The 22,690-nt window shown below is 73.0% G+C and overlaps 2 protein-coding genes across 4 annotated transcripts in view; both read right to left on the bottom strand.

Moving 5' to 3' along the window:
* Positions 1–875: 875 nt before the first annotated feature.
* LOC149524464 (uncharacterized) lies at positions 876–10,221 on the bottom strand. The gene is made up of 9 exons (XM_089778797.1): positions 10,105–10,221; positions 9,959–10,024; positions 9,519–9,679; positions 9,313–9,353; positions 6,900–6,932; positions 6,681–6,725; positions 3,437–3,464; positions 2,678–2,745; positions 876–1,188 (listed from the first exon to the last, which is right to left on the bottom strand). The coding sequence occupies exons 3-9, from the start codon at positions 9,677–9,679 to the stop codon at positions 1,139–1,141; spliced, it is 426 nt and encodes a 141-aa protein (XP_089634923.1). The 5' UTR covers positions 9,959–10,024; positions 10,105–10,221; the 3' UTR covers positions 876–1,138.
* A 1-nt stretch (position 10,222) lies between these two features.
* Positions 10,223–22,690, bottom strand: part of LAT (linker for activation of T cells) — a 35,957-nt gene continuing 23,489 nt past the window's right edge. For 2 of the 3 annotated variants that reach the window (XR_016349724.1, XR_016349725.1), the window contains 4 exons: positions 15,083–15,148; positions 12,463–13,221; positions 11,326–11,430; positions 10,223–10,272 (listed from right to left, as the gene is read on the bottom strand). Coding sequence is in view for 1 of the 3 variants with exons in the window: in XM_089778796.1 (XP_089634922.1) it covers positions 15,090–15,148 (59 nt within the window). In the remaining 2 variants the exon portion in view is untranslated. Of the gene's footprint in view, positions 10,273–11,325; positions 11,431–11,901; positions 13,222–15,082; positions 15,149–22,690 lie in introns of those variants that run through there. The other variant, XM_089778796.1, reaches the window with a different exon arrangement.

Raw genomic sequence — 22,690 nt, 5'->3', positions numbered from 1 at the left:
ATTAGCTTAGTTGGAATTAGTGGTGTAGTGTAGACGTACCCTAAGTTAGGTGGAATTGGTGGTGTAGTGTAGACGTACCCTGTGTTAGTTGGAATTAGTGGTGTAGTGTAGACGTACCCTGTGTTAGTTGGAATTAGCGGTGTAGTGTAGACGTATCCTGTGTTAGTTGGAATTAGCGCTGTAGTGTAGACGTATCCTGTGTTAGTTGAAATTAGCGCTGTAGTGTAGACGTACCCTGTGTTAGTTGGAATTAGAGCTGTAGTGTAGACGTACCCTGTGTTAGTTGGAATTAGCGCTGTACTGTAGACATACCCTGTGTTAGTTGGAATTAGCGCTGTAGTGTAGACGTATCCTGTGTTAGTTGGAATTAGCGCTGTAGTGTAGACGTACCCTGTGTTAGTTGGAATTAGCGCTGTAGTGTAGACGTACCCTGCGTTAGTTGGAATTAGCGCTGTAGTGTAGACGTACCCTGCGTTAGTTGGAATTAGCGCTGTAGTGTAGACGTACCCTGTGTTAGTTGGAATTAGCGCTGTAGTGTAGACGTACCCTGCGCTAGTTGGAATTAGCGCTGTAGTGTAGACGTACCCTGTGTTAGTTGGAATTAGCGCTGTAGTGTAGACGTACCCTGTGTTAGTTGGAATTAGCGCTGTAGTGTAGACGTACCCTCACAGGGCTGGGGGCCCTCACACCCACGAGACAGACGCCTGCTGGGGACGGGGTCAGTCGGGGCAGCAGGGAAAGACAGGGCAAAGGGGGTGGGAAATGGGCAGTTAGAGGCCTTGGGGGCAGACCTCGGGGGCCTACGAGGGGCCTGAGCCAGACGCCAGGGTGGCCATGATGGGGCCCACGGGAAGAGCCGAGCGGGGCACGCTGGGTGGGGTGGGGGGTGCCATGCGCTGAGGAGGGCAGGGAGCGATGGGGGGGCCAATCCCCCACTGTGCACCCCAGGCCCCCCGGCGCCGAGTTTATTACACACAGAGATTTACAAGCTCAAAACAACGAGCTAGGCCTGGCCCCAGCCCCTACCCGGTTGGCGACGCCCGCTGCACTGGGGACAGCTAGGGCCCAGGCAGGGTGGGGGCCCGGGGCCAGGCCACGTGGGGCAGCAGCAGAGCTCCGGCGGGCGGCCGTGGGGCGGCTAGGGCACGTTGACATAGACGCAGTCGGGCTGCCGCGCGTCCGGCGAGCCTGCGAGGGAGGAGAGGGTGCGTCTCAGCCCCGGCCGCAGGCGCAGGGTCCGTGCGCCGCTGGCGTCGGGGAGGGGAGGCAGCAGGAGCGTGAGGAATTGGGGGGAGGGCGGCACAGGGGGCCAGGACTGGAAGGGGGGCCCAGCGTGGGAAGGCCTTTCACGGGCGCAGCAGGAAGGGCAGGTCCGAGGTCGCAGGGAATCCCACAGGGACAGGGGCAGCAAGGAAAACTGGGGGGCCAGTGGGATGGGGCAGGAACCGGGGGGGCCAGTGGGACGGGGCAGGAGCCGGGGGGGCCAGTGGGACGAGGCAGGAGCCGGGGGGGTAGGAGCCGGGGGGGCCAGTGGGACGGGGCAGGAGCCGGGGGGGGTAGGAGCCGGGGGGGCCAGTGGGACGGGGCAGGAGCTGGGGGAGGGCAGGAGCCGGGGGGGCCAGTGGGATGGGGCAGGAACCGGGGGGGGCAGGAGCCGGGGGGGCAGTGGACAGATGGGTGCTGCGGGGGGTCGCTCTGGGCTGGGGAGCAGGGCTGGGCTGTTCCCTCTGGGAGGGGGGCCCTGGGGTCCAGAGGGGACCCCCAAGGGGCTCATGGTGGAAGCAGGTGGCTGAAGGCCCTGAGAGGTGCCGTCCCGGAGGCCTAGAGGCAGACCCCCCACATGAGAGTGGGCCCCCCCAAGAGAAGATCACCACGCTGGAGGGGGGATCGCGAGAAGGGGCCGTGGCGCTGGAGGGGGGCCCCCGAGAAGGGGCCGTGGCGCTGGAGGGGGCCCCCGAGAAGGGGCCGTGGCGCTGGAGGAGGGGCCCGAGAAGGAGCCGTGGCGCTGGAGGGGGGCCCCCGAGAAGGGGCCGTGGCACTGGAGGGGGGCCCCGAGAAGGGGCCGTGGCGCTGGAGGGGGGCCCCCGAGAAGGGGCCGTGGCGCTGGGGGGGGGCCCCCCGAGAAGGGGCCGTGGCGCTGGAGGGGGCCCCCGACAAGGGGCCGTGGCGCTGGAGGGGGGATCCCGAGAAGGGGCCGTGGCGCTGGAGGGGGGCCCCCGAGAAGGGGCCGTGGTGCTGGAGGGGGATCCCGAGAAGGGGCCGTGGCGCTGGAGGGGGGCCCCCGAGAAGGGGCCGTGGCGCTGGAGGGGGGCCCCGAGAAGGGGCCGTGGCGCTGGAGGGGGGCCCCCGAGAAGGGGCCGTGGCGCTGGAGGGGGGATCCCGAGAAGGGGCCGTGGCGCTGGAGGGGGGCCCCCGAGAAGGGGCCGTGGCGCTGGAGGGAGGATCCCGAGAAGGGGCCGTGGCGCTGGAGGGGGGCCCCCGAGAAGGGGCCGTGGCGCTGGAGGGGGGGCCCCCGAGAAGGGGCCGTGGCGCTGGAGGGGGATCCCGAGAAGGGGCCGTGGCGCTGGAGGGGGCCCCCGAGAAGGGGCCGTGGCGCTGGAGGGGGACCTCAAGGGCCAAGTGCGGGCAGGACCTGTGAGCGGTGCCAGCCCCACACATGCCCCCCCCCTGCACTTACCCTCCTTGTGGCCGGGGCCCTTCTGCCGCTGGGGCCTGGGTCTCTGGGTGGGGGACGGAAGCAGCTCCCTGCAGAGGGGGAGCAGGTGGAGTTGAGGGGCAGCCCCCCAGGGGAATGTGCTCAGAAAGGGCTCTGGCCCCGCGCACACCAGAGATCCCACCCCGCCCCCTCACAGTTCCCCTCCCCCCTTGTCGCTGAGAGCCCCTGGCCCTGCCCCCACCCACCGCCAGGGGGGCTCCCAGCCGGCAGGGAGCACGGGGGGGGGTCACTGGCTCCCCGGGACCCAGCGCTGCACAGACTGGTCAGGACAGGAACTAGGGGCACCCTTCTCGGGGGCCCCCCTCCAGCGCCACGGCCCCTTCTCGGGGGCCCCCTCCAGCGCCACGGCCCCTTCTCGGGGGCCCCCCTCCAGCGCCACGGCCCCTTCTCGGGGGCCCCCCTCCAGCGCCACGGCCCCTTCTCGGGATCCCCCCTCCAGCGCCACGGCCCCTTCTCGGGATCCCCCCTCCAGCGCCACGGCCCCTTCTCGGGGCCCCCCTCCAGCGCCACGGCCCCTTCTCGGGGGCCCCCTCCAGCGCCACGGCCCCTTCTCGGGGGCCCCCCTGCCCCTCCCTGCCCCCCAGTGGCACAGCACCCAGGGAAACTGAGGCACGCAGGCGGGGTTGCTGCAAGCCAGTAGAACTCCTGTGTGGCACAAGCAGTGAACATAGTCCGCCGCCTCACATCCCTCTATTGCCCCACCCCCGCCCCCGGACTCACAGATACTCCTTGTCCTTCTCCACCGAGCCTGCAAGCATAAGGGAGAGCAGCCAGTGAGGTTCCGCTAGCTGGGAACAGGGTTGGGGGGGAGGCAGGATCCCTGGGGGGCATGGGGGCAGGGTCTCTGTGGGGCGGGGTTTGCAGGGGCAGGGCATCTGGGGGGCACGGCAGGGCCTCTGGGGGGCAGGGCTTGCAGGGGCTCATGCTGCCCCAAGCATTAAGGTTGCCAGGTGGACCCTGCCAAAAAACTGGACACACTTGATCGTGGGGGGGGGGAATGGGGAGAACAGGCTGGGAGGGAGGTGGAGCGGGGCAGGAAGCAGAGCTGGCGCGAGAGTCCGGGGGCCGTGGGGCTGGCTGGGATGAAGAGGGGGGAGGGAAGAGCAGAGCTGGGGGGGCCGGGGGCTGTGGGGCTGGCCAGGAGGAAGGGGGGATGGGAAGCAGAGCTGGGGTTGTCTGGGGGCCGTGGGCTGGATGGGAGATGGAGGGGACGGGAAGCAAAGCTAGAGTGTGTCCAGGGTCTGCAGGGCTGGCCGGGAGGAAGGGGGGCAGGAAGCAGAGCTGGAGGGTGTCTGGGGACCGCAGGGCTGGCCGGGAGAAAGGGGGCTGGGAAGCAGAGCTGGGGTTGTCTGGGGGCCGCAGGGCTGGCCGGGAGGAGGGGGGGCGGGAAGCAGAGCTGGGGTTGTCTGGGGGCCGCAGGGCTGGCCGGGAGGAAGGGGGGGCGGGAAGCAGAGCTGGGGTTTTCTGGGGGCCGCAGGGCTGGCTGGGAGGAGGGGAGGGTGGGAAGCAGAGCTGGAGGAGGTCTGGGGGCCGCAGGGCTGGCCAGGAGGAGGCGGGGGCGGGAAGCAGAGCTGGGGTTGTCTGGGGGCAGCAGGGCTGTCCGGGAGGAAGGGGGGCGGGAAGCAGAGCTGGGGGGGGGCCGCAGGGCTGGCCGGGAGGAGGGGGAGGGCGGGAAGCAGAGCTGGAGGGGGTCTGGGGGCCGCAGGGCTGGCCGGGAGGAAGGGGGGGGCCGGAAGCAGAGCTGGGGTTGTCTGGGGGCCGCAGGGCTGGCCGGGAGGAAGGGGGGGCGGGAAGCAGAGCTGAGGTTGTCTGGGGGCCACAGGACTGGCCAGGAGGAAGGGGAGCGGGAAGCAGAGCTGGGGTGGTCTGGGGGCCGCAGGGCTGGCCGGGAGGAAGGGGGGCCGGGAAGAAGAGCTGGAGGGTGTCTGGGGGCCACAGGGATGGTCGGGGGAGGAAGGGGGGCGGGAAGCAGAGCTGGGGTTCTCTGGGGGCCGCAGGGCTGGCCGGGAGGAGGCGGGGGTGGGAAGCAGAGCTGGGGTTCTCTGGGGGCCGCAGGGCTGGCCGGGAGGAGGCGGGGGTGGGAAGCAGAGCTGGGGTTCTCTGGGGGCTGCAGGGCTGGCCAGGAGGAAGGGGGGGCGGGAAGCAGAGCTGGGGTTTTCTGGGGGCCGCAGGGCTGGCCGGGAGGAGGGGGGGGGGCCGGAAGCAGAGCTGGGGTTGTCTGGGGGCCGCAGGGCTGGCCGGGAGGAAGGGGGGGCGGGAAGCAGAGCTGAGGTTGTCTGGGGGCCACAGGACTGGCCAGGAGGAAGGGGAGCGGGAAGCAGAGCTGGGGTGGTCTGGGAGCCGCAGGGCTGGCCGGGAGGAAGGGGGGCCGGGAAGAAGAGCTGGAGGGTGTCTGGGGGCCACAGGGATGGTCGGGAGGAAGGGGGGGCGGGAAGCAGAGCTGGGGTTCTCTGGGGGCCGCAGGGCTGGCCGGGAGGAGGCGGGGGTGGGAAGCAGAGCTGGGGTTCTCTGGGGGCTGCAGGGCTGGCCAGGAGGAAGGGGGGGGCGGGAAGCAGAGCTGGAGGGTGTCTGGGGGCCGCAGGGCTGGCCGGGAGGAAGGGGGGCCGGAAGCAGAGCTGGAGGGTGTCTGGGGGCCGCAGGGCTGGCCGGGAGGAAGGGGGGGGGCAGGAAGCAGAGCTGGAGGGTGTCTGGGGGCCGCAGGGCTGGCTGGGAGGAAGGGGGGCGGGAAGCAGAGCTGGGGTTGTCTGGGGGGCCGCAGGGCTGGCTGGGAGGAAGGGGGGCGGGGAGCAGAGCTGGGGTTGTCTGGGGGCCGCAGGACTGGCCGGGAGGAAGGGGGGCTGGAAGCAGAGCTGGAGGGTGTCTGGGGGCCGCAGGACTGGCCGGGAGGAAGGGGGGCGGGAAGCAGAGCTGGAGGGTGTCTGGGGGCCGCAGGACTGGCCGGGAGGAAGGGGGGCGGGAAGCAGAGCTGGAGGGTGTCTGGGGGCCGCAGGGCTGGCCGGGAGGAAGGGGGGGCGGGAAGCAGAGCTGGAGGGTGTCTGGGGGCCGCAGGACTGGCCGGGAGGAAGGGGGGGGGCGGGAAGCAGAGCTGGAGGGTGTCTGGGGGCCGCAGGACTGGCTGGGAGGAAGGGGGGCAGGAAGTAGAGCTGGAGGGTGTCTGGGGGCCGCAGGACTGGCCGGGAGGAAGGGGGGGCGGGAAGCAGAGCTGGAGGGTGTCTGGGGGCCGCAGGACTGGCCGGGAGGAAGGGGGGGCGGGAAGCAGAGCTGGAGGGTGTCTGGGGGCCGCAGGGCTGGCCGGGAGGAAGGGGGGCGGGAAGCAGAGCTGGAGGGTGTCTGGGGGCCGCAGGACTGGCCGGGAGGAAGGGGGGCGGGAAGCAGAGCTGGGGTTGTCTGGGGGGCCGCAGGGCTGGCTGGGAGGAAGGGGGGCAGGAAGTAGAGCTGGAGGGTGTCTGGGGGCCGCAGGACTGGCCGGGAGGAAGGGGGGCTGGAAGCAGAGCTGGGGTTGTCTGGGGGCCGCAGGGCTGGCTGGGAGGAAGGGGGGGCAGGAAGTAGAGCTGTCGGGGGGGCGCGGTGCAGTCACTGGCCGCAGCCTGAGCCTTTTGGGCCGCGCCCCCGGCAGGCGCTCCCTCTGGTTGTGAGCAGAATCCGGGTGAGAGCGGGGGCGGGGGAGGAGCTGGGAGCCTCTGGTTATGTGCAGAGGCTGGGTGGGGGGTGGCTGGGAGTCTTGGCCCCGCCCCGCCCGGCTTTTGCACGTGACCACAGGGCCCCTCCTCCCAGTCGCTCCCCCACCCCACCAGGCTTCCGTCCGGTGCCCAGCCGGGAATTCAGAAAATACCGACATTGCACGTTGCACGTGTCCGTTATCGTCTGAACGTTTCGACCGGCCGGGGGCGCAAACACCGGACTGCACGGTCGCAAACTGGACTCCTGGCAGCCTGCCAAGCATGGCAATTTCTGTTTCACTTACTTGCCCCCTCGGCACCCTGCAGATTCACATAGTCCTCCTCGGAGTCTGTGGGAGACACGGGCTGAGGCGTGGCCCAGCACAGCCCCCCTGCCCTGCCCCCTCTCTGCCAACTGCTCCCCCGCCCGCCAGCAGAGGGGCCAGGGTGCTACCAGCTCCGCACTGGGGTGCAGAGCAAGGGCCCCCCACCCTCTGGCCCGGTGCCCCTGCCCCCGCACTCACGGATGTTCACGTAGCTCCCGTGGCTGTCCACGTCTGCAAGAAACAGGGGTCAGGGGGCAGCCGAGTTCGTCTGCCCCGTGAGGAGCCCGGCAGCGCCGCAGGGACAAACACAGCTCGGTGGGGCCACGCGCTCCCGTGGCTGGAGTCCGGGTGGGCGGTGCCCACGGGAGCGCGTGGCCCCACCGACGTGGCCTGTTCGTCTCCCAGGGGCAGCAGGGCTCTGTGGCTCCTGTTCTTCAAGAGCCCCCCCGTCCCGCAGCCCCTCGGCCGAGCCTCCAGAATCCCCCCAGCAGCCCCCGCCCAGCTGCTGCCTTCTGTCTGGGGACCAGGGTCGCCTGGGCCCCCCCGACCCCCGGGCAGGGCTCCTGGGCCTCTCCGCAGCCCCTTGGCCTCCCTGGGGTCCAAGCGGGGCCTGCGGGCACCAGGGTACCAGTCGCCGGGCTGGGCCCTGCAAGGACAAACCCCTCCCCCTCGCTGCACGGAGCACCCCTGCATGCAGCCCCCACAGCCCCCCTCCCCCCGCATGCAGCCCCTTCGGGCCCCACAGCCCCCTCCTCCCGCATGCAGCCCCCACAGCCCCTCCTCCTCCCACATGCAGCCCCCCACAGCTCCCTCTCCTCCCTGCATGCAGCCCCCACAGCCCCCCTCCCCCCGCATGCAGCCCCCTTCGGGCCCCACAGCCCCCTCCTCCCGCATGCAGCCCCCCATAGCTCCCTCTCCCCCCTGCATGCAGCCCCCACAGCCCCCCTCCCCCCGCATGCAGCCCCCTTCGGGCCCCACAGCCCCCTCCTCCCGCATGCAGCCCCCCATAGCTCCCTCTCCCCCCTGCATGCAGCCCCCCACAACCCCCCTCCCCTGCATGCAGCCCCCCACAGACCCCTCCTTCCGCATGCAGCCCCCCACAGCTCCCTCTCCCCCCCCCCCCCTGCATGCAGCCCCCCACAGTCCCCCTCCCCCCGCATGCAGCCCCCTTCGGGCCCCACAGCCCCCCTCCCCCCGCATGCAGCCCCCCACAGCTCCCTCTCCCCCCCGCATGCAGCCCCCCACAGCCCCCCTCCCCCCGCATGCAGCCCCCACAGCCCCTCTCCCCCCCGCATGCAGCCCCCCACAGCCCCCCTCCCCCCGCATGCAGCCCCCCACAGCCCCCCTCCTCCTGCATGCAGCCCCCCACAGCTCCCTGTGACGTAGTGGGGGTACCTGGCTGGTTTCTATGCTGCTGGCTCTGGGGTAACCCCCACTGGCTGCCGTGGGTACCACGACCCAGCAAAACAGGATGAGTCACTATGCAAACCAGTGGCCAGACACCCCCCATGGAGAGGAACAAAGGAAGGTGGAATGCTGCCTTGGCTGGGGGGCAGGGCTGGAAGTTAGTTAGTTGGTGGCTGGCTGTCTGTGAGGATGGATGAGACAGCCTAGGGGAAGGGGCTGGAGTTTAGGGGCCCAGTCTCCCCATCTCAAGGGGGCCTGAGGCATCCTAGCCCAGTTCCTGTAACCAGATTACATCTGTGCGCTGTGCTGGAGGAGCAATAAACCACCCTCAATTCCACTGGCTGGTACAGTCTGTTTGTGCCATTTCGGGGGTGCAGGAGACGGGGAACCCCCAACGCGCCGTCACACTCCCTCTCCCCCCTGCATGCAGCCCCCTTCGGGCCCCACAGCCCCCCTCCCCCCGCATGCAGCCCCCACAGCCCCCCTCCTCCCGCATGCAGCACCCCACAGCCCTCTCCCTGCATGCAGCCCCCCACAGCCCCCTCCCCCTCCATGCAGCCCCCACACCCCCTCCTCCCGCTGCAGCCCCCTTCGGGCCCCACAGCCCCCTCCTCCCCATGCAGCACCCCACAGCTCCCTCTCCCCCATGCAGCCCCCCCGCCCCCCTCCCCCGCATGCAGCCCCCCACAGCCTCCCTCCCCCCCTGCTGCCCCCCTGGCTCCCTCTCCCCCTGCATGCAGCCCCCTTCGGGCCCCACAGTCCCCCTCCCCCCGTGACACAGACCTCCTCCCCTGCATGCAGCCTCACAGCTCCCCTCCCCCTGTGCAGCCCCCCCCCATGGGCCCCCTGGATCCCCTCCCCCTGCAGCCGGCCCCGTTCAGGCCCCACAGCTCCCCCTCCCCCCTGCCCCCATTTCAGGCCCCCAGCTCCCCTCCCTCCCGCCTGCGGCCCCCCCCGTTCGGGCCCCACAGCCCCCCCCCCCACGCAGCCCCCCCAGCCTCCTGTGCAGCCCCCATTCAGGCCCACTGGTCCCCTCCCGTAGTGTCCCCCCGTCCAGGCCCCCAGCTCCCCCTCCCCCGCGCGGCCCTCATTCAGGCCCCCCATCCCCCTCCCTGCTGTGCCCCCCAGTTCGGCCCCACAGCTCCCCCCTCCCCCTGCATGCGGCCCCCCCGTTCGGGCCCCACAGCCCCCTCCCCCTGCTCACCGGTGCCAGATTCCCGCGCCGACTTCAGGGGCTCAAACACGCTGGGGGGGAAGGAGCAGGTCAGAGTCCGGGGATTCCCAGCCCCTGCTCCACAGCTGGGGGCCCCCCCCAGCCAGAGCCCTCTGCTGCCTGGGACCCCCTTCCATTCCCCCCAGCCCAGGGGGGGCGGAGGGGCGCACAGGAGGGGGAAGGGGTCTGGCACCTACGGGCTTTGCAGCGCCTCCGTCCAGGGGCAGGAGCTGTGGGGAGAGAGGGGGAAGCATGGATTCCCACGGCCCGGCTCACGGGCACTCAGAGCCGGCCAGGCTCTTGGGTCTCTGCCTGGCGCCGTGGGACTTACGATACTGGAAGTCGTCATCGTCCTCATCTAGAGAGAAGGGAAAAGGTGCCTGAGACACCAGCCCCGGACTGGGCCCCACGTGTGGGAGAGCGAAGGGGCCAAGAGCCCGGCCCGTGGGCGTGTGGGGCAGGGACGGGACGGGCGGGGGCGAGAGGCAGATCAAGCCGGGCTGGGCTCCATGTGCCACCTGGGTGCGAGAGTGCAGCTGCCTTGCACTCATCACCCAGGGTCCCAGGCACAGGCCGGGGTGGGCTCTGTGGCCTCGGGGCCCCAGCCTGCCCCCCACAGAGCCACCCTGGTACTCACTGTCCGTGCTGCAGGGGCCAACTGGGGCCCGGGGGCCGGTGGCGACGCTGGTGCCAGCAGTGGGATCTGGGGAGGACAGACGGGTGAGCTGGGCTGCGGGGGCCGTGGCCCCAGAGTAAGGGGAGCTGCCCGGGCCCGGCCCTCACCTGAGATGTAGCGAGAGCCCAGCTCCGCCCGGTGAGTCCCTGCAATACACAAGGGGAGAGGGGCAGGGAGCACGGGGGCAGGGAGCCTGGCGAGATGGGGCGGGGTGGGTAGAGCAGCGGGGGGCACTTACCTGGGTTGTGGGCCTGCTGTGGGGGAGACAGGCAGCTCTGGGGAGGAGGGAGGGGAGAGTCACCTCATTAACCAACAGCCCAGGCCCCCCCGAGCCCCTCTGTGCTGGCGTGGGGATTGGATCCGCTCTGCTCTGTTGCATGGGATCGACTGCCCTGTAGTAACCCCGTGTGCGTGCCTCAGTTTCCCTGGGCCCTGCACCAGTCCCTAAGTGGGGACGGGAACTTCAGCATGTCGGCCTCCCCCAGGGGCACCCCGGCTGCTGCCCCGAGCTGGGACGAGGGCGACCAGGCCGTCCCTGGGGCCCTGGGAGCAGCACAAAGGAGGAGGAGCAGGGCTGCCTGCTGAGCGTGGGTCGGTCTCACTGCCTTGGGGGGCAGGGAAGGGCAGGCCCGGCTCTGGGCTCCTCCCCCCAATCCGGGCTGCCCTGGGCCCTGTGCTGGGTCCCGGGGAGCTGAGTCCCCTGACGTGTGTGGGGCCCAGGGTATGTCTACACTACCGCTAGTTCGAACTAGCGGGGTAATGTGTGCATACCGCACTTGCTAAAGCCCGGATTTGAATTTCCCGGGCTTCATTAGCATAAGCGGGGAGCCGCCATTTTTTAAATCCCCGCTGCTTCGAACCCCGTGTGGCGCGGCTACACGGGGCTCGGACTAGGTAGTTCGGACTAGGGTGCCTATTCCGAACTACAGGTACACCTCATTTCACGAGGAGTACCGGTGGTTCGGAATAGGACCCTAGTCCGAACTACCTAGTTCGAGCCGTGTAGCCGCGCTACACGGGGTTCGAACAGCGGGGATTTAAAAATGGCGGCTCCCGCTTGCTAATGAAGCCCGGGAAATTCAAATCCCGAGCTTCATTAGCAAGTGCGGTATGCATACATTACCCCGCTAGTTCGAACTAGCGGGCTAGTGTAGACATACCCCCAGCGCCCGGGCCAGGGACTGTTCCCAGGCCGGGGGTCAGGGGTGCGCAGGCTCTAGCCCAAGGAAGGGGTGAACCCCCCAAGAAATGGGGCACCTGCCTGGCTCCGGCGCCGCCCTGGGACCCACGGAGCCTTCTGTCCCCCCATCCCCCCCAGCCCCACTCACTTCTCTGGCAGAGCCCGCAGAGCAGCAGGCAGCCCCCCAGGGGGAGCAGCAGGCAGCCCCCCAGCCAGGGGCCAGCCGCGTCCTCAGGCCCCGCCATGGGCAGCTCTGTGGGGAGACGGGGCCCAGCCAGGTCAGAGCAGCAGAGGCCCCCCCAGAGGACACCGCGGCCAGGCCCCGCCACCCCCGCCCCTGCCCCCACTCCCCGGGCGCCGCGCCCGGGCCAGGCCCCCGCCACCCCCACCCCCGCCCCCAGGCGCGCGCCCGGGCCAGCCCCCCCCCGCCACCCCCGCCCCTGCCCCCACTCCCCCCCCCCCCCCCCCCCGGGCGCCGCGGCCGGACCAGGCCCCCGCCACCCCCACCCCCGCCCCTGCCCCCACTCCCCGGGCGCCGCACCCGGGCCAGCCCCCGCCACCCCCGCCCCCGCCCCCCGCCCGCCGCGCCCGGCCAGGCCCCGCCACCCCCGCCCCCCGGGCGCCGCGCCCGGGCCAGCCCCCGCCACCCCCACCCCCGCCCGCCGCGCCCGGGCCAGCCCCCGCCACCCCCGCCCCGTGTCACCTCAGCTGTGGGTGACAACCCCCCACGCCATGGGGCAGGCTGGCTGCGGCAGGGCCCCCGTGCCGTGGGGCAGGCTGGCTGGGGCAGGGCCCCTGTGCCGTGGGGCCCCCGTGCCGTGGGGCAGGCTGGCTGGGGCAGGGCCCCTGTGCCGTGGGGCCCCCGTGCCGTGGGGCAGGCTGGCTGGGGCAGGGCCCCTGTGCCGTGGGGCCCCCGTGCCGTGGGGCAGGCTGGCTGGGGCAGGGCCCCTGTGCCGTGGGGCCCCCGTGCCATGGGGCAGGCTGGCTGGGGCAGGGGCCCCCGTGCCGTGGGGCTCCCGTGCCGTGGGGCAGGCTGGCTGGGGCAGGGGCCCCCGTTCCGTGGGGCCCCCGTGCCGTGGGGCAGGCTGGCTGGGGCAGGGCCCCCGTGCCATGGGGCAGGCTGGCTGGGGCAGGGGCCCCCGTTCCGTGGGGCCCCCGTGCCGTGGGGCTCCCGTGCCGTGGGGCAGGCTGGCTGGGGCAGGGCCCCCGTGCCGTGGGGCAGGCTGGCTGGGGCAGGGCCCCCGTGCCGTGGGGCAGGCTGGCTGAGGCAGGGCTGCTGGCTCACCTGCAGGCGGGTCTGGCTGCGACTGCGGTGGCTGTGACGGCGTCACCGACACTGGGGCTTCCTGTCCCTGCGTCCCCTCCCCCTGCCCCACGGCCGCCTGCTCTTCCGCCAGGGGCAGGGCCCGGCTGCGCTCCCAGCCGGGGGGCACATGCTGCCGGCCCCAGGGCAGAGCCAGGCTGGGGGGGCCCTGGTCCCCACTCCCCGGACTACACGCCGGCTGCTATGGGGCAGAGGCAGCCAGGGCACACGGGGGGCTGGCGGCTCTGGGCGGCCCAGCACTGACCCGACGCATCCACCTGGGCTGGAGCTGCTGCCGCGAGGCTGGGGCACCTGTCCCCCCAAACCCCGCAGCCCCACCCCCACTCCCCCAGCCCCCCGAGTGCCCCGGCCCAGCGCAGAAGGAAGCGCTGTGCGCACGCCCCGTGTCAGCGCACATAACAAAATTCATTCCGCACGCGGCAGGCCCTGGACAGACGGGCGGACGCAGGTGGCGCCAGCGGCTTTATTCAGCGGCCGGAGGTGCGGGGGCCCCGGCGGGCGGGGGTGGGGCAGTTCTCAGGCTGTGTCAAAGTGCAGACCCGGCGTGGGGGTAATAAATTAACGGTGGGGCGGGGGAGCCGGGCCCCGAGGGGCATTCTCAGGCAGCTTCGCGGGGGGGGCAGGACTGATTCTCAGGGCGGAGTCCAGCGAAGGGGATTCTCGGGGGCTCCTCCAAGGCAGGTCTCGGGCCGGGCTCGCTCGTCCTGCCGCCGCGCCTGCCTGCAACACGGAGCCATGGGTCATGGGCCCTGCCCCACTGCGGGGCTGGGGGCTCGGACAGGCCTGGCACAGGGGCCAGGGCAGGCTCAGGGAGTGGGCCAGGGAGGCAGGGCACAGCTGAGAAGTGGGCCAGGCCAGGCGGGGGACAGGCCAGGGAGGCAGGGGGTGGGCCAGAGGCGATGCGGAGAGCGGGCCAGGGGAGGCAGAGGGCCAGGCGCGGCGGGCGGGCCAGGGGCGAGAGCCAGGGGAGGGGGCAGGGGAAGGGCCAGGTGGGGGGGCGGGCCGGGGCGGGGTCCAGGGGAGGGGGGCGGGCCAGGGGAGGGGCCAGAGACAGGGGCGGACCAGGGGCGGGGGTCGGGCCAGGGGAAGGGGCCAGGTGCATGGGACAGGCCAGGGGAGGGGTCAGGTGCAGGTGGCGGGCCGGGGGGGCCAGGGGAGGGGCCAGGAACAGGGGGCAGGCCAGGGGAAGGGGCCAGGTGCATGGGACAGGCCAGGGGAGGGGTCAGGTGCAGGTGGCGGGCCGGGGGGGGCCAGGGGAGGGGCCAGACGTGGGGGGCGGGCCAGGGGAAGGGCCAGGTGGGAGGGGGCGGGCCAGGGGCAGGGTCCAGGGGAGGAGCCAGAGACAGGGGGCGGGGTCCAGGGGAGGGGTCCAGGGGAGGAGCCAGAGACAGGGGGCGGGGTCCAGGGGAGGGGCCAGAGACAGGGGGCGGGGTCCAGGGGAGGAGTCCAGGGGAGGAGCCAGAGACAGGGGGCGGGGTCCAGGGGAGGGGTCCAGGGGAGGAGCCAGAGACAGGGGGCGGGGGCCAGGGGAGGAGCCAGAGACAGGGGGCGGGGGCCAGGGGAGGGGTCCAGGGGAGGAGCCAGAGACAGGGGGCGGGGTCCAGGGGAGGAGTCTAGGGGAGGAGCCAGAGACAGGGGGCGGGGTCCAGGGGAGGGGTCCAGGGGAGGAGCCAGAGACAGGGGGCGGGGGCCAGGGGAGGAGTCCAGGGGAGGAGCCAGAGACAGGGGGCAGGGGCCAGGGGAGGAGTCCAGGGGAGGAGCCAGAGACAGGGGGCGGGGGCCAGGGGAGGAGTCCAGGGGAGGAGCCAGAGACAGGGGGCGGGGGCCAGGGGAGGAGTCCAGGGGAGGAGCCAGAGACAGGGGGCGGGGTCCAGGGGAGGGGTCCAGGGGAGGAGCCAGAGACAGGGGGCGGGGGCCAGGGGAGGAGTCCAGGGGAGGAGCCAGAGACAGGGGGCAGGGGCCAGGGGAGGAGCCAGAGACAGGGGGCAGGGGCCAGGGGAGGAGTCCAGGGGAGGAGCCAGAGACAGGGGGCGGGGGCCAGGGGAGGAGTCCAGGGGAGGAGCCAGAGACAGGGGGCAGGGGCCAGGGGAGGAGCCAGAGACAGGGGGCGGGGGCCAGGGGAGGAGTCCAGGGGAGGAGCCAGAGACAGGGGGCAGGGGCCAGGGGAGGAGCCAGAGACAGGGGGTGGGGGCCAGGGGAGGAGCCAGAGACAGGGGGCGGGGTCCAGGGGAGGAGTCCAGGGGAGGAGCCAGAGACAGGGGGCAGGGGCCAGGGGAGGAGCCAGAGACAGGGGGCGGGGGCCAGGGGAGGAGCCAGAGACAGGGGGCGGGGGCCAGGGGAGGAGCCAGAGACAGGGGGCGGGGGCCAGGGGAGGAGTCCAGGGGAGGAGCCAGAGACAGGGGGCAGGGGCCAGGGGAGGAGCCAGAGACAGGGGGCGGGGGCCAGGGGAGGAGCCAGAGACAGGGGGCGGGGGCCAGGGGAGGAGCCAGAGACAGGGGGCGGGGGCCAGGGGAGGAGCCAGAGACAGGGGGCGGGGCCAGGGGCGGGGACCAGGGGAAGGGCCTGGCGGGGGGGTCAATACCTCGCACTCAGCGGTGCAGGTTCTCGTAGTCCGGACAGTCGTCCTCGCTCTCCCGGTTGCTGGAGCCTGCGGGAAGAGCCGGGGGGGGGGTCAGAGGAGCCTCCCCAGAGCCCTGGCCCTGCCCAGGGGCCCCCCACGGCCCAGCGCCCCGGGCCCCCTCCCGCCTCTCCCCCTGCAGGCGCCCGTGGGCCAGCGCGCTGAGCGAACTCCCCTTCCTTCCGGGGGGCCCGGGGGACGCTGCCGGCCACCCCAGGGCCACGGGCCTGCGCAAGGGACCTGCTGGGCTGGCTCCTGAGACCCGGGCCTGGGGCCGCCTCGGGCCCCATCTGGAGAGACCAGGCCTGTGGGGGTATGTCATGGGCTGTGGGGGTCCCTGGGTCCTGACCCCCACCCGCAGCCAGAGGGGACTCTCAGGCGGCAGGTAGAAGAGAAGGTTTGTTGGGTCCCAGGGGCCCAGACGTGTTACAGGAGCCAGGAGCAGCCGGCCCAGCCCAGCCCGGGGACGGGGGGGGGGTCTCAGAGCCAGGGCTCCTGCCCCCCAGCCCAGCCCAGCCCGGGGACGGGGGGGGTCTCAGAGCCAGGGCTCCTGCCCCCAGCCCAGCCCAGCCCGGGGACGGGGGGGGTCTCAGAGCCAGGGCTCCTGCCCCCCAGCCCAGCCCAGCCCGGGGACGGGGGGGGGTCTCAGAGCCAGGGCTCCTGCCCCCCAGCCCAGCCCAGCCCGGGGACGGGGGGGGGTCTCAGAGCCAGGGCTCCTGCCCCCCAGCCCAGCCCGGGGACAGGGGGGGGGTCTCAGAGCCAGGGCTCCTGCCCCCCAGCCCAGCCCGGGGACAGGGGGGGGTCTCAGAGCCAGGGCTCCTGCCCCCCAGCCCAGCCCAGCCCGGGGACGGGGGGGGTCTCAGAGCCAGGGCTCCTGCCCCCCAGCCCAGCCCAGCCCGGGGACGGGGGGGGGTCTCAGAGCCAGGGCTCCTGCCCCCCAGCCCAGCCCAGCCCGGGGACGGGGGGCGGGTCTCAGAGCCAGGGCTCCTGCCCCCCAGCCCAGCCCAGCCCAGCCCGGGGACGGGGGGCGGGTCTCAGAGCCAGGGCTCCTGCCCCCCAGCCCAGCCCAGCCCAGCCCGGGGACAGGGGGGGGTCTCAGAGCCAGGGCTCCTGCCCCCCAGCCCAGCCCAGCCCGGGGACGGGGGGGTCTCAGAGCCAGGGCTCCTGCCCCCCAGCCCAGCCCAGCCCGGGGACGGGGGGGGGTCTCAGAGCCAGGGCTCCTGCCCCCCAGCCCAGCCCAGCCCAGCCCGGGGACGGGGGGCGGGTCTCAGAGCCAGGGCTCCTGCCCCCCAGCCCAGCCCAGCCCGGGGACGGGGGGGGGTCTCAGAGCCAGGGCTCCTGCCCCCCAGCCCAGCCCAGCCCGGGGATGGGGGGGGTCTCAGAGCCAGGGCTCCTGCCCCCCAGCCCAGCCCGGGGGACGGGGGGCGGGTCTCAGAGCCAGGGCTCCTGCCCCCCAGCCCAGCCCAGCCCGGGGACGGGGGGGGTCTCAGAGCCAGGGCTCCTGCCCCCCAGCCCAGCCCAGCCCGGGGACGGGGGGGTCTCAGAGCCAGGGCTCCTGCCCCCCAGCCCAGCCCAGCCCGGGGATAGGGGGGGTCTCAGAGCCAGGGCTCCTGCCCCCCAGCCCAGCCCGGGGATAGGGGGGGTCTCAGAGCCAGGGCTCCTGCCCCCCAGCCCAGCCCGGGGACGGGGGGCGGGTCTCAGAGCCAGGGCTCCTGCCCCCCAGCCCAGCCCAGCCCGGGGACGGGGGGGGGGGTCTCAGAGCCAGGGCTCCTGCCCCCCAGCCCAGTCCAGGGACGGGGGGGTCTCAGAGCCAGGGCTCCTGCCCCCCAGCCCAGCCCGGGGACGGGGGGCGGGTCTCAGAGCCAGGGCTCCTGCCCCCAGCCCAGCCCAGCCCGGGGACAGGGGGGGGGTCTCAGAGCCAGGGCTCCTGCCCCCCAGCCCAGCCCAGCCCAGCCCGGGGACAGGGGGGGTCTCAGAGCCAAGGCTCCTGCCACCCAGCCCAGCTCAGCTCCCTGCTCCCCCAGCCAGTGCAAACACTAACCCACAGCCCCAGGCCGCCCGCCTCCGGCCTTGTCCCGCTCCAAGCTCCGGGTGTGACCTGCTGTCACTCCCCCAGAGTCCTGCCCAGCCTCCCCCTCCTGCTCCCAGAGGCTGTCGTGCCAGGGAAACTGAGGCACACGCACACTGAGAGCTAGGGAGGGTCACGTTGCTGTGCTGGGCCCTGTGTGGAGCAGGACTGGATTTGGCCTCGCACCTGCGTACCAGGCACAGAAGATACGGCCGAGGCGGGGCTGCCCCAGGCTGGGGGCCAGTGAGGGAGAGAGCAGGAAAAGGGGAGGGGGAAGGGCCGGGTCCCCTCCCCCCAGAGGAATGAGGGTCCCGGTCCCCGAGCTCACACGGATCCCGTGCTGCCCCGTGTCCCTGGGACCCGACGACCCTTCCGTTCTACCTGCCGCCTGAGAGTCCCCTCCAGCTGCAGGTGGGGTGCAGGACCAGGGACCCCGACGCGTTGTCACAGCGGTGGCAGCGGTGGGATGGGCTGCACCCCGAGGACGGAGCACCCGGCAGTAAGGAAGGGGGCTTGCAAGAGCCAGGCGCTGGAGGCCAGGGGAAGTGGTTCCAGGAAGCAGAGGGCAGGCAGCTTAACCCGAGAGTGGCTGTGGGGAAGCAGTGCCCCCCAGGACCGTGGGACGTGGCACCAGAAGGCGGAGGGGGCTACGGTGGAACCCGGGGGAAACTGGCGCTCGAGGAGCCTGGCCCACTGAGGGGATCTTCCTGGGCGTCGCGGGCGCTGCAGCATCGGCCGGGAGTCTGCACCCCGGGGACCGGCGGGGCGATGGCCGACACCCAACTCCTCAAGGCAGACGCTGTGAGGGGCCTGCCCGTGGGGAGACTGAGCAAGGCCCAGCTGATCGCCCGGCTGGAAGAGAATGATCGTTCCGGGGCCCTGGATCCTGTCCCGGCGGGGAGCAGTCCGACCCCCCCGGGAGCGTCTCAGGCCCTCAGACCAGAGGGGGCTGGAGCCTGCCAGACAGACGCGGTGCCACCTGGCCGTGCTCCGCCAGCAGCGGTTCAGCCCAGGCACGTTCCCCCTTGGCAGATCTGTGGTGGCTGGAGATCGAGCTATGGCTAAGGGAATCGGAGGCACAAGAGAAGGAGCAGCAGGACTGGGAGAAGGAGCAGGAGGACGGAGAGAGGCAGCGGTAGCGCGAGGGCCCACGGCAGAGCAGGGAAGGCTGGAGATGGAGCTGTGGCTAAAGGAATTGGAGGATCGTAGGGAGCAGCACTCGGACGGAGAGAGGCAGAGGCAGCGCGAGGGCCCACGGCAGAGCAGGGAAGGCTGGAGATGGAGCTGTGACTAAAGGAACTGGAGGATCGTAGGGAGCAGCACCAGGATGGAGAGAGGTAGAGGCAGCGCGAGGGCCCACGGCAGAGCAGGGAAGGCTGGAGATGGAGCTGTGGCTAAAGGAATTGGAGGATCGTAGGGAGCAGCACCAGGACGGAGAGAGGCAGAGGCAGCGCGAGGGCCCACGGCAGAGCGGGGAAGGCTGGAGACGGAGCTGTGGCTAAAGGAACTGGAGGATCGTAGGGAGCAGCACCAGGATGGAGAGAGGCAGCGGCAGCGCGAGGGCCCACGGCAGAGTGGGGAAGGCTGGAGACGGAGCTGTGGCTAAAGGAATTGGAGGATCGTAGGGAGCAGCACCAGGACGGAGAGAGGCAGCGGCAGCGCGAGGGCCCACGGCAGAGCGGGGAAGGCTGGAGATGGAGCTGTGGCTAAAGGAATTGGAGGATCGTAGGGAGCAGCACCAGGACGGAGAGAGGCAGCGGCAGCGCGAGGGCCCACGGCAGAGCGGGGAAGGCTGGAGATGGAGCTGTGGCTAAAGGAATTGGAGGATCATAGGGAGCAGCACCCGGACGGAGAGAGGCAGAGGCAGCGCGAGGGCCCACGGCAGAGCGGGGAAGGCTGGAGATGGAGCTGTGGCTAAAGGAATTGGAGGATCGTAGGGAGCAGCACCAGGACGGAGAGAGGCAGAGGCAGCGCGAGGGCCCACGGCAGAGCAGGGAAGGCTGGAGATGGAGCTGTGGCTAAAGGACCTGGAGGATCGTAGGGAGCAGCACCAGGACGGAGAGAGGCAGAGGCAGCGCGAGGGCCCACGGCAGAGCAGGGAAGGCTGGAGATGGAGCTGTGGCTAAAGGACCTGGAGGATCGTAGGGAGCAGCACCAGGACGGAGAGAGGCAGCGGCAGCGCGAGGGCCCACGGCAGAGCGGGGAAGCCGAGAGGCCCCAGCTGCGGTGAGTGGGGAGGTGCCCCGGGGTCCCGGGACAGCAGGTCACGTTAAGAGGTTCCTGCTGCCCCAGTGTAAGGCCGTGGGGGACTCGGACGGGTTCCTTAGCTCCTCTGAGCGAGCCTGCGAGCGGCACCAGGTCCCCCCAGCCGACTGGCTCCGGCAGCTCCCCCCTTGCTGGATCAGGAGGCCGCAGGGGGCTCGGCCAGCTGGAGCTGCAGCCGGGGGCTAGGAAGGGTCCGACAGGCCCTGCTGCACAAGTTGGGGCTGCCCCCGAGACGTAAGGAAGACGTTCCGGGGGGTGCGGAAGGGCCCCGTGCAGACCTGGCCTCCCGCCGGGCGCAGTCCTGCCGCAAGCGGGTGTGCGGGGCTGGGCCCAGACCGCAGGGGACCTGCTTATGCTGATGATCCCGGACGGTGTGCGGACGAGGGAGCTTTGGGGGCGGCTGCATGCAGGGGGGCGCTCAGTGCCCTGGGATGTTCCTGGTTTTATATGACAAGGGGGAGGGGAGTTCGCTGTCTCAGAGACCAGCCCAGCGACTGGTGCCTGGTGCCCGGTGCCCGGCCCCACGCAGAGGACACGGCCGGTTCCGGGGCCTGCAGAGGGGACCCCAGCGACCGGCCCAGCTGGTCCCAGGAGGGGAGAACGTTGGGCGGGGGGCGCAGGAGGGGGGCTCAGGCGACCCTGGTTACTGGACAGAAGACACTGGGCGGGGAGGGGCTGCGGATCTGGGCAGGGGGCAGAGCAGGCAGAGCCCCCCGGCTGCAGGGCAGACTCACTCTGCGGGGCTGGGGGCCAGGCCCACAGGCCGGGAGACCTGGGCTGGGTTCCCAGCCCCATAGCCCCTCCTGTGGGTGCTGCGGGGGGTCGCTCTGGGCTGGGGAGCAGGGCTGGGCTGTTCCCTCTGGGAGGGGAGGCCCCGGGGTCCAGAGGGAGGGGACCCCCCAAGGGGCTCACGGCGGAGGAGGCGGATGGAGGCCCTGAGAGGCACCGTCCCGGAGGCGGAGGGGTGGACCCCCCAGGGGAGAGGGCCCCCCAGGAGAGGGTCGCCTCACTGGAGTGGCCCCCGGGAAGGGGCCGTCTCACTGCTGCTGGGCCGTCGGGAAGGGGCCGTCGGGGGGGCCCCCGGGAAGGGGCCGTCGGGGGGAGGGGGGCCCCTGGGAAGAGGCCGTCGGGAGGGGGGCCCCCGGGAAGGGGCCGTCGGGAGGGGGGCTCCCGGGAAGGGGCCGTCGGGGGGAGGGGGGCCCCCGGGAAGGGGCCGTCGGGAGGGGGGCCGTCGGGAAGGGGCCGTCAGGAGGGGGCCCCCGGGAAGGGGCCGTCAGGAGGGGGCCCCCGGGAAGGGGCCGTCGGGAGGGGGGCTCCCGGGAAGGGGCCGTCGGGGGGGGCCCCCAGGAAGGGGCCGTCGGGGGGAGGGGGGCCCCGGGAAGGGGCCGTCGGGAGGGGGGCCGTCGGGAAGGGGCCGTCGGGGGGAGGGGGGCCCCGGGAAGGGGCCGTCGGGGGGAGGGGGGGCCGTCAGGAAGGGGCCGTCAGGAGGGGGCCCCCGGGAAGGGGCCGTCGGGGGGAGGGGGGCCCCCGGGAAGGGGCCGTCGGGAGGGGGGCCGTCGGGAAGGGGCCGTCGGGAGGGGGCCCCCGGGAAGGGGCCGTCGGGAGGGGGGCTCCCGGGAAGGGGCCGTCGGGGGGGGCCCCCGGGAAGGGGCCGTCGGGGGGAGGGGGGCCCCCGGGAAGGGGCCATCGGGAGGGGGGCCGTCGGGAAGGGGCCGTCGGGAGGGGGGCCCCGGGAAGGGGCCGTCGGGAGGGGGCCCCCGGGAAGGGGCCGTCGGGGGGAGGGGGGCCCCCGGGAAGGGGCCGTCGGGAGGGGGGCCGTCGGGAAGGGGCCGTCAGGAGGGGGCCCCCGGGAAGGGGCCATCGGGAGGGGGGCCCCGGGAAGGGGCCGTCAGGAGGGGGCCCCCGGGAAGGGGCCGTCGGGAGGGGGGCTCCCGGGAAGGGGCCGTCGGGGGGCCCCCGGGAAGGGGCCGTCGGGGGGAGGGGGGCCCCGGGAAGGGGCCGTCGGGGGGGGGGGCCGTCGGGAAGGGGCCGTCGGGGGGAGGGGGGCCCCCCGGGAAGGGGCCGTCGGGGGGAGGGGGGCCGTCAGGAAGGGGCCGTCAGGAGGGGGCCCCCGGGAAGGGGCCGTCGGGGGGAGGGGGGCCCCCGGGAAGGGGCCGTCGGGAGGGGGGCCGTCGGGAAGGGGCCGTCGGGAGGGGGGCCGTCGGGAAGGGGCCGTCAGGGGGGGGCCGTCGGGAAGGGGCCGTCGGGAGGGGGGCCGTCGGGAAGGGGCCGTCAGGAGGGGGCCCCGGGAAGGGGCCGTCGGGGGGAGGGGGGCCCCGGGGAAGGGGCCGTCGGGAGGGGGGCCGTCGGGAAGGGGCCGTCAGGAGGGGGCCCCCGGGAAGGGGCCGTCGGGGGGAGGGGGGCCCCCGGGAAGGGGCCGTCAGGAGGGGGGCCCCCGGGAAGGGGCCGTCGGGGGGAGGGGGGCCCCCGGGAAGGGGCCGTCGGGAGGGGGGCCGTCGGGAAGGGGCCGTCAGGAGGGGGCCCCGGGAAGGGGCCATCGGGGGGAGGGGGGCCCCCGGGAAGGGGCCGTCGGGAGGGGGGCCGTCGGGAAGGGGCCGTCGGGAAGGGGCCGTCAGGAGGGGGCCCCCGGGAAGGGGCCGTCGGGGGGAGGGGGGCCCCCGGGAAGGGGCCGTCGGGGGGAGGGGGGCCCCCGGGAAGGGGCCGTCGGGAGGGGGGCCGTCGGGAAGGGGCCGTCAGGAGGGGGCCCCCGGGAAGGGGCCGTCGGGAGGGGGGCCCCCGGGAAGGGGCCGTCGGGAGGGGGCTCCCAGGAAGGGGCCGTGCCAGTGGGGGTCCTGCCCTGGGTCACACAGCCGGCACAAACGGCTCTCTGACACGTGCCCGCGCTGAGGCCGTGGCTCAAGGACCGGGAGCCGCAGGACCCCACGCGTGGGGGAGCAGGCCGATGAGTCTGCAGCCAGCCGGTCCCGGAGAGACCCATCTGAACCGTGCAACTGGGGGAAGCGCCTACGGAGGGTGCCAGGCGGGAGGGCCCAGCAGTCTGCCCCCCAGTCGGACCAGGGATCCCCCCTCATGTCGGCCCCACTCCGGTGCCTGTGGGAGACGCACGGGGCCTGGCTCACCTGGACCCCAGCGTACGGCGCCCGGCCCAGCGGGGCGGTGCCAGGGGACCCTGGTGCAGATGCTGGAGGCCTTTATGCACCGGCACCCGCAGGACTGGGCCGAGTCCCTGCCCCCCTGCT

The sequence above is a fragment of the Pelodiscus sinensis genome, chromosome 5, assembly GCF_052426305.1.
Source record: "Pelodiscus sinensis isolate ZL-2025 chromosome 5, ASM5242630v1, whole genome shotgun sequence".
NCBI lineage: Eukaryota > Metazoa > Chordata > Testudines > Trionychidae > Pelodiscus > Pelodiscus sinensis.
The sequence above is the reverse complement of the archived record's forward strand: the minus strand, read 5'-3'. Positions and strand labels throughout refer to the sequence as shown.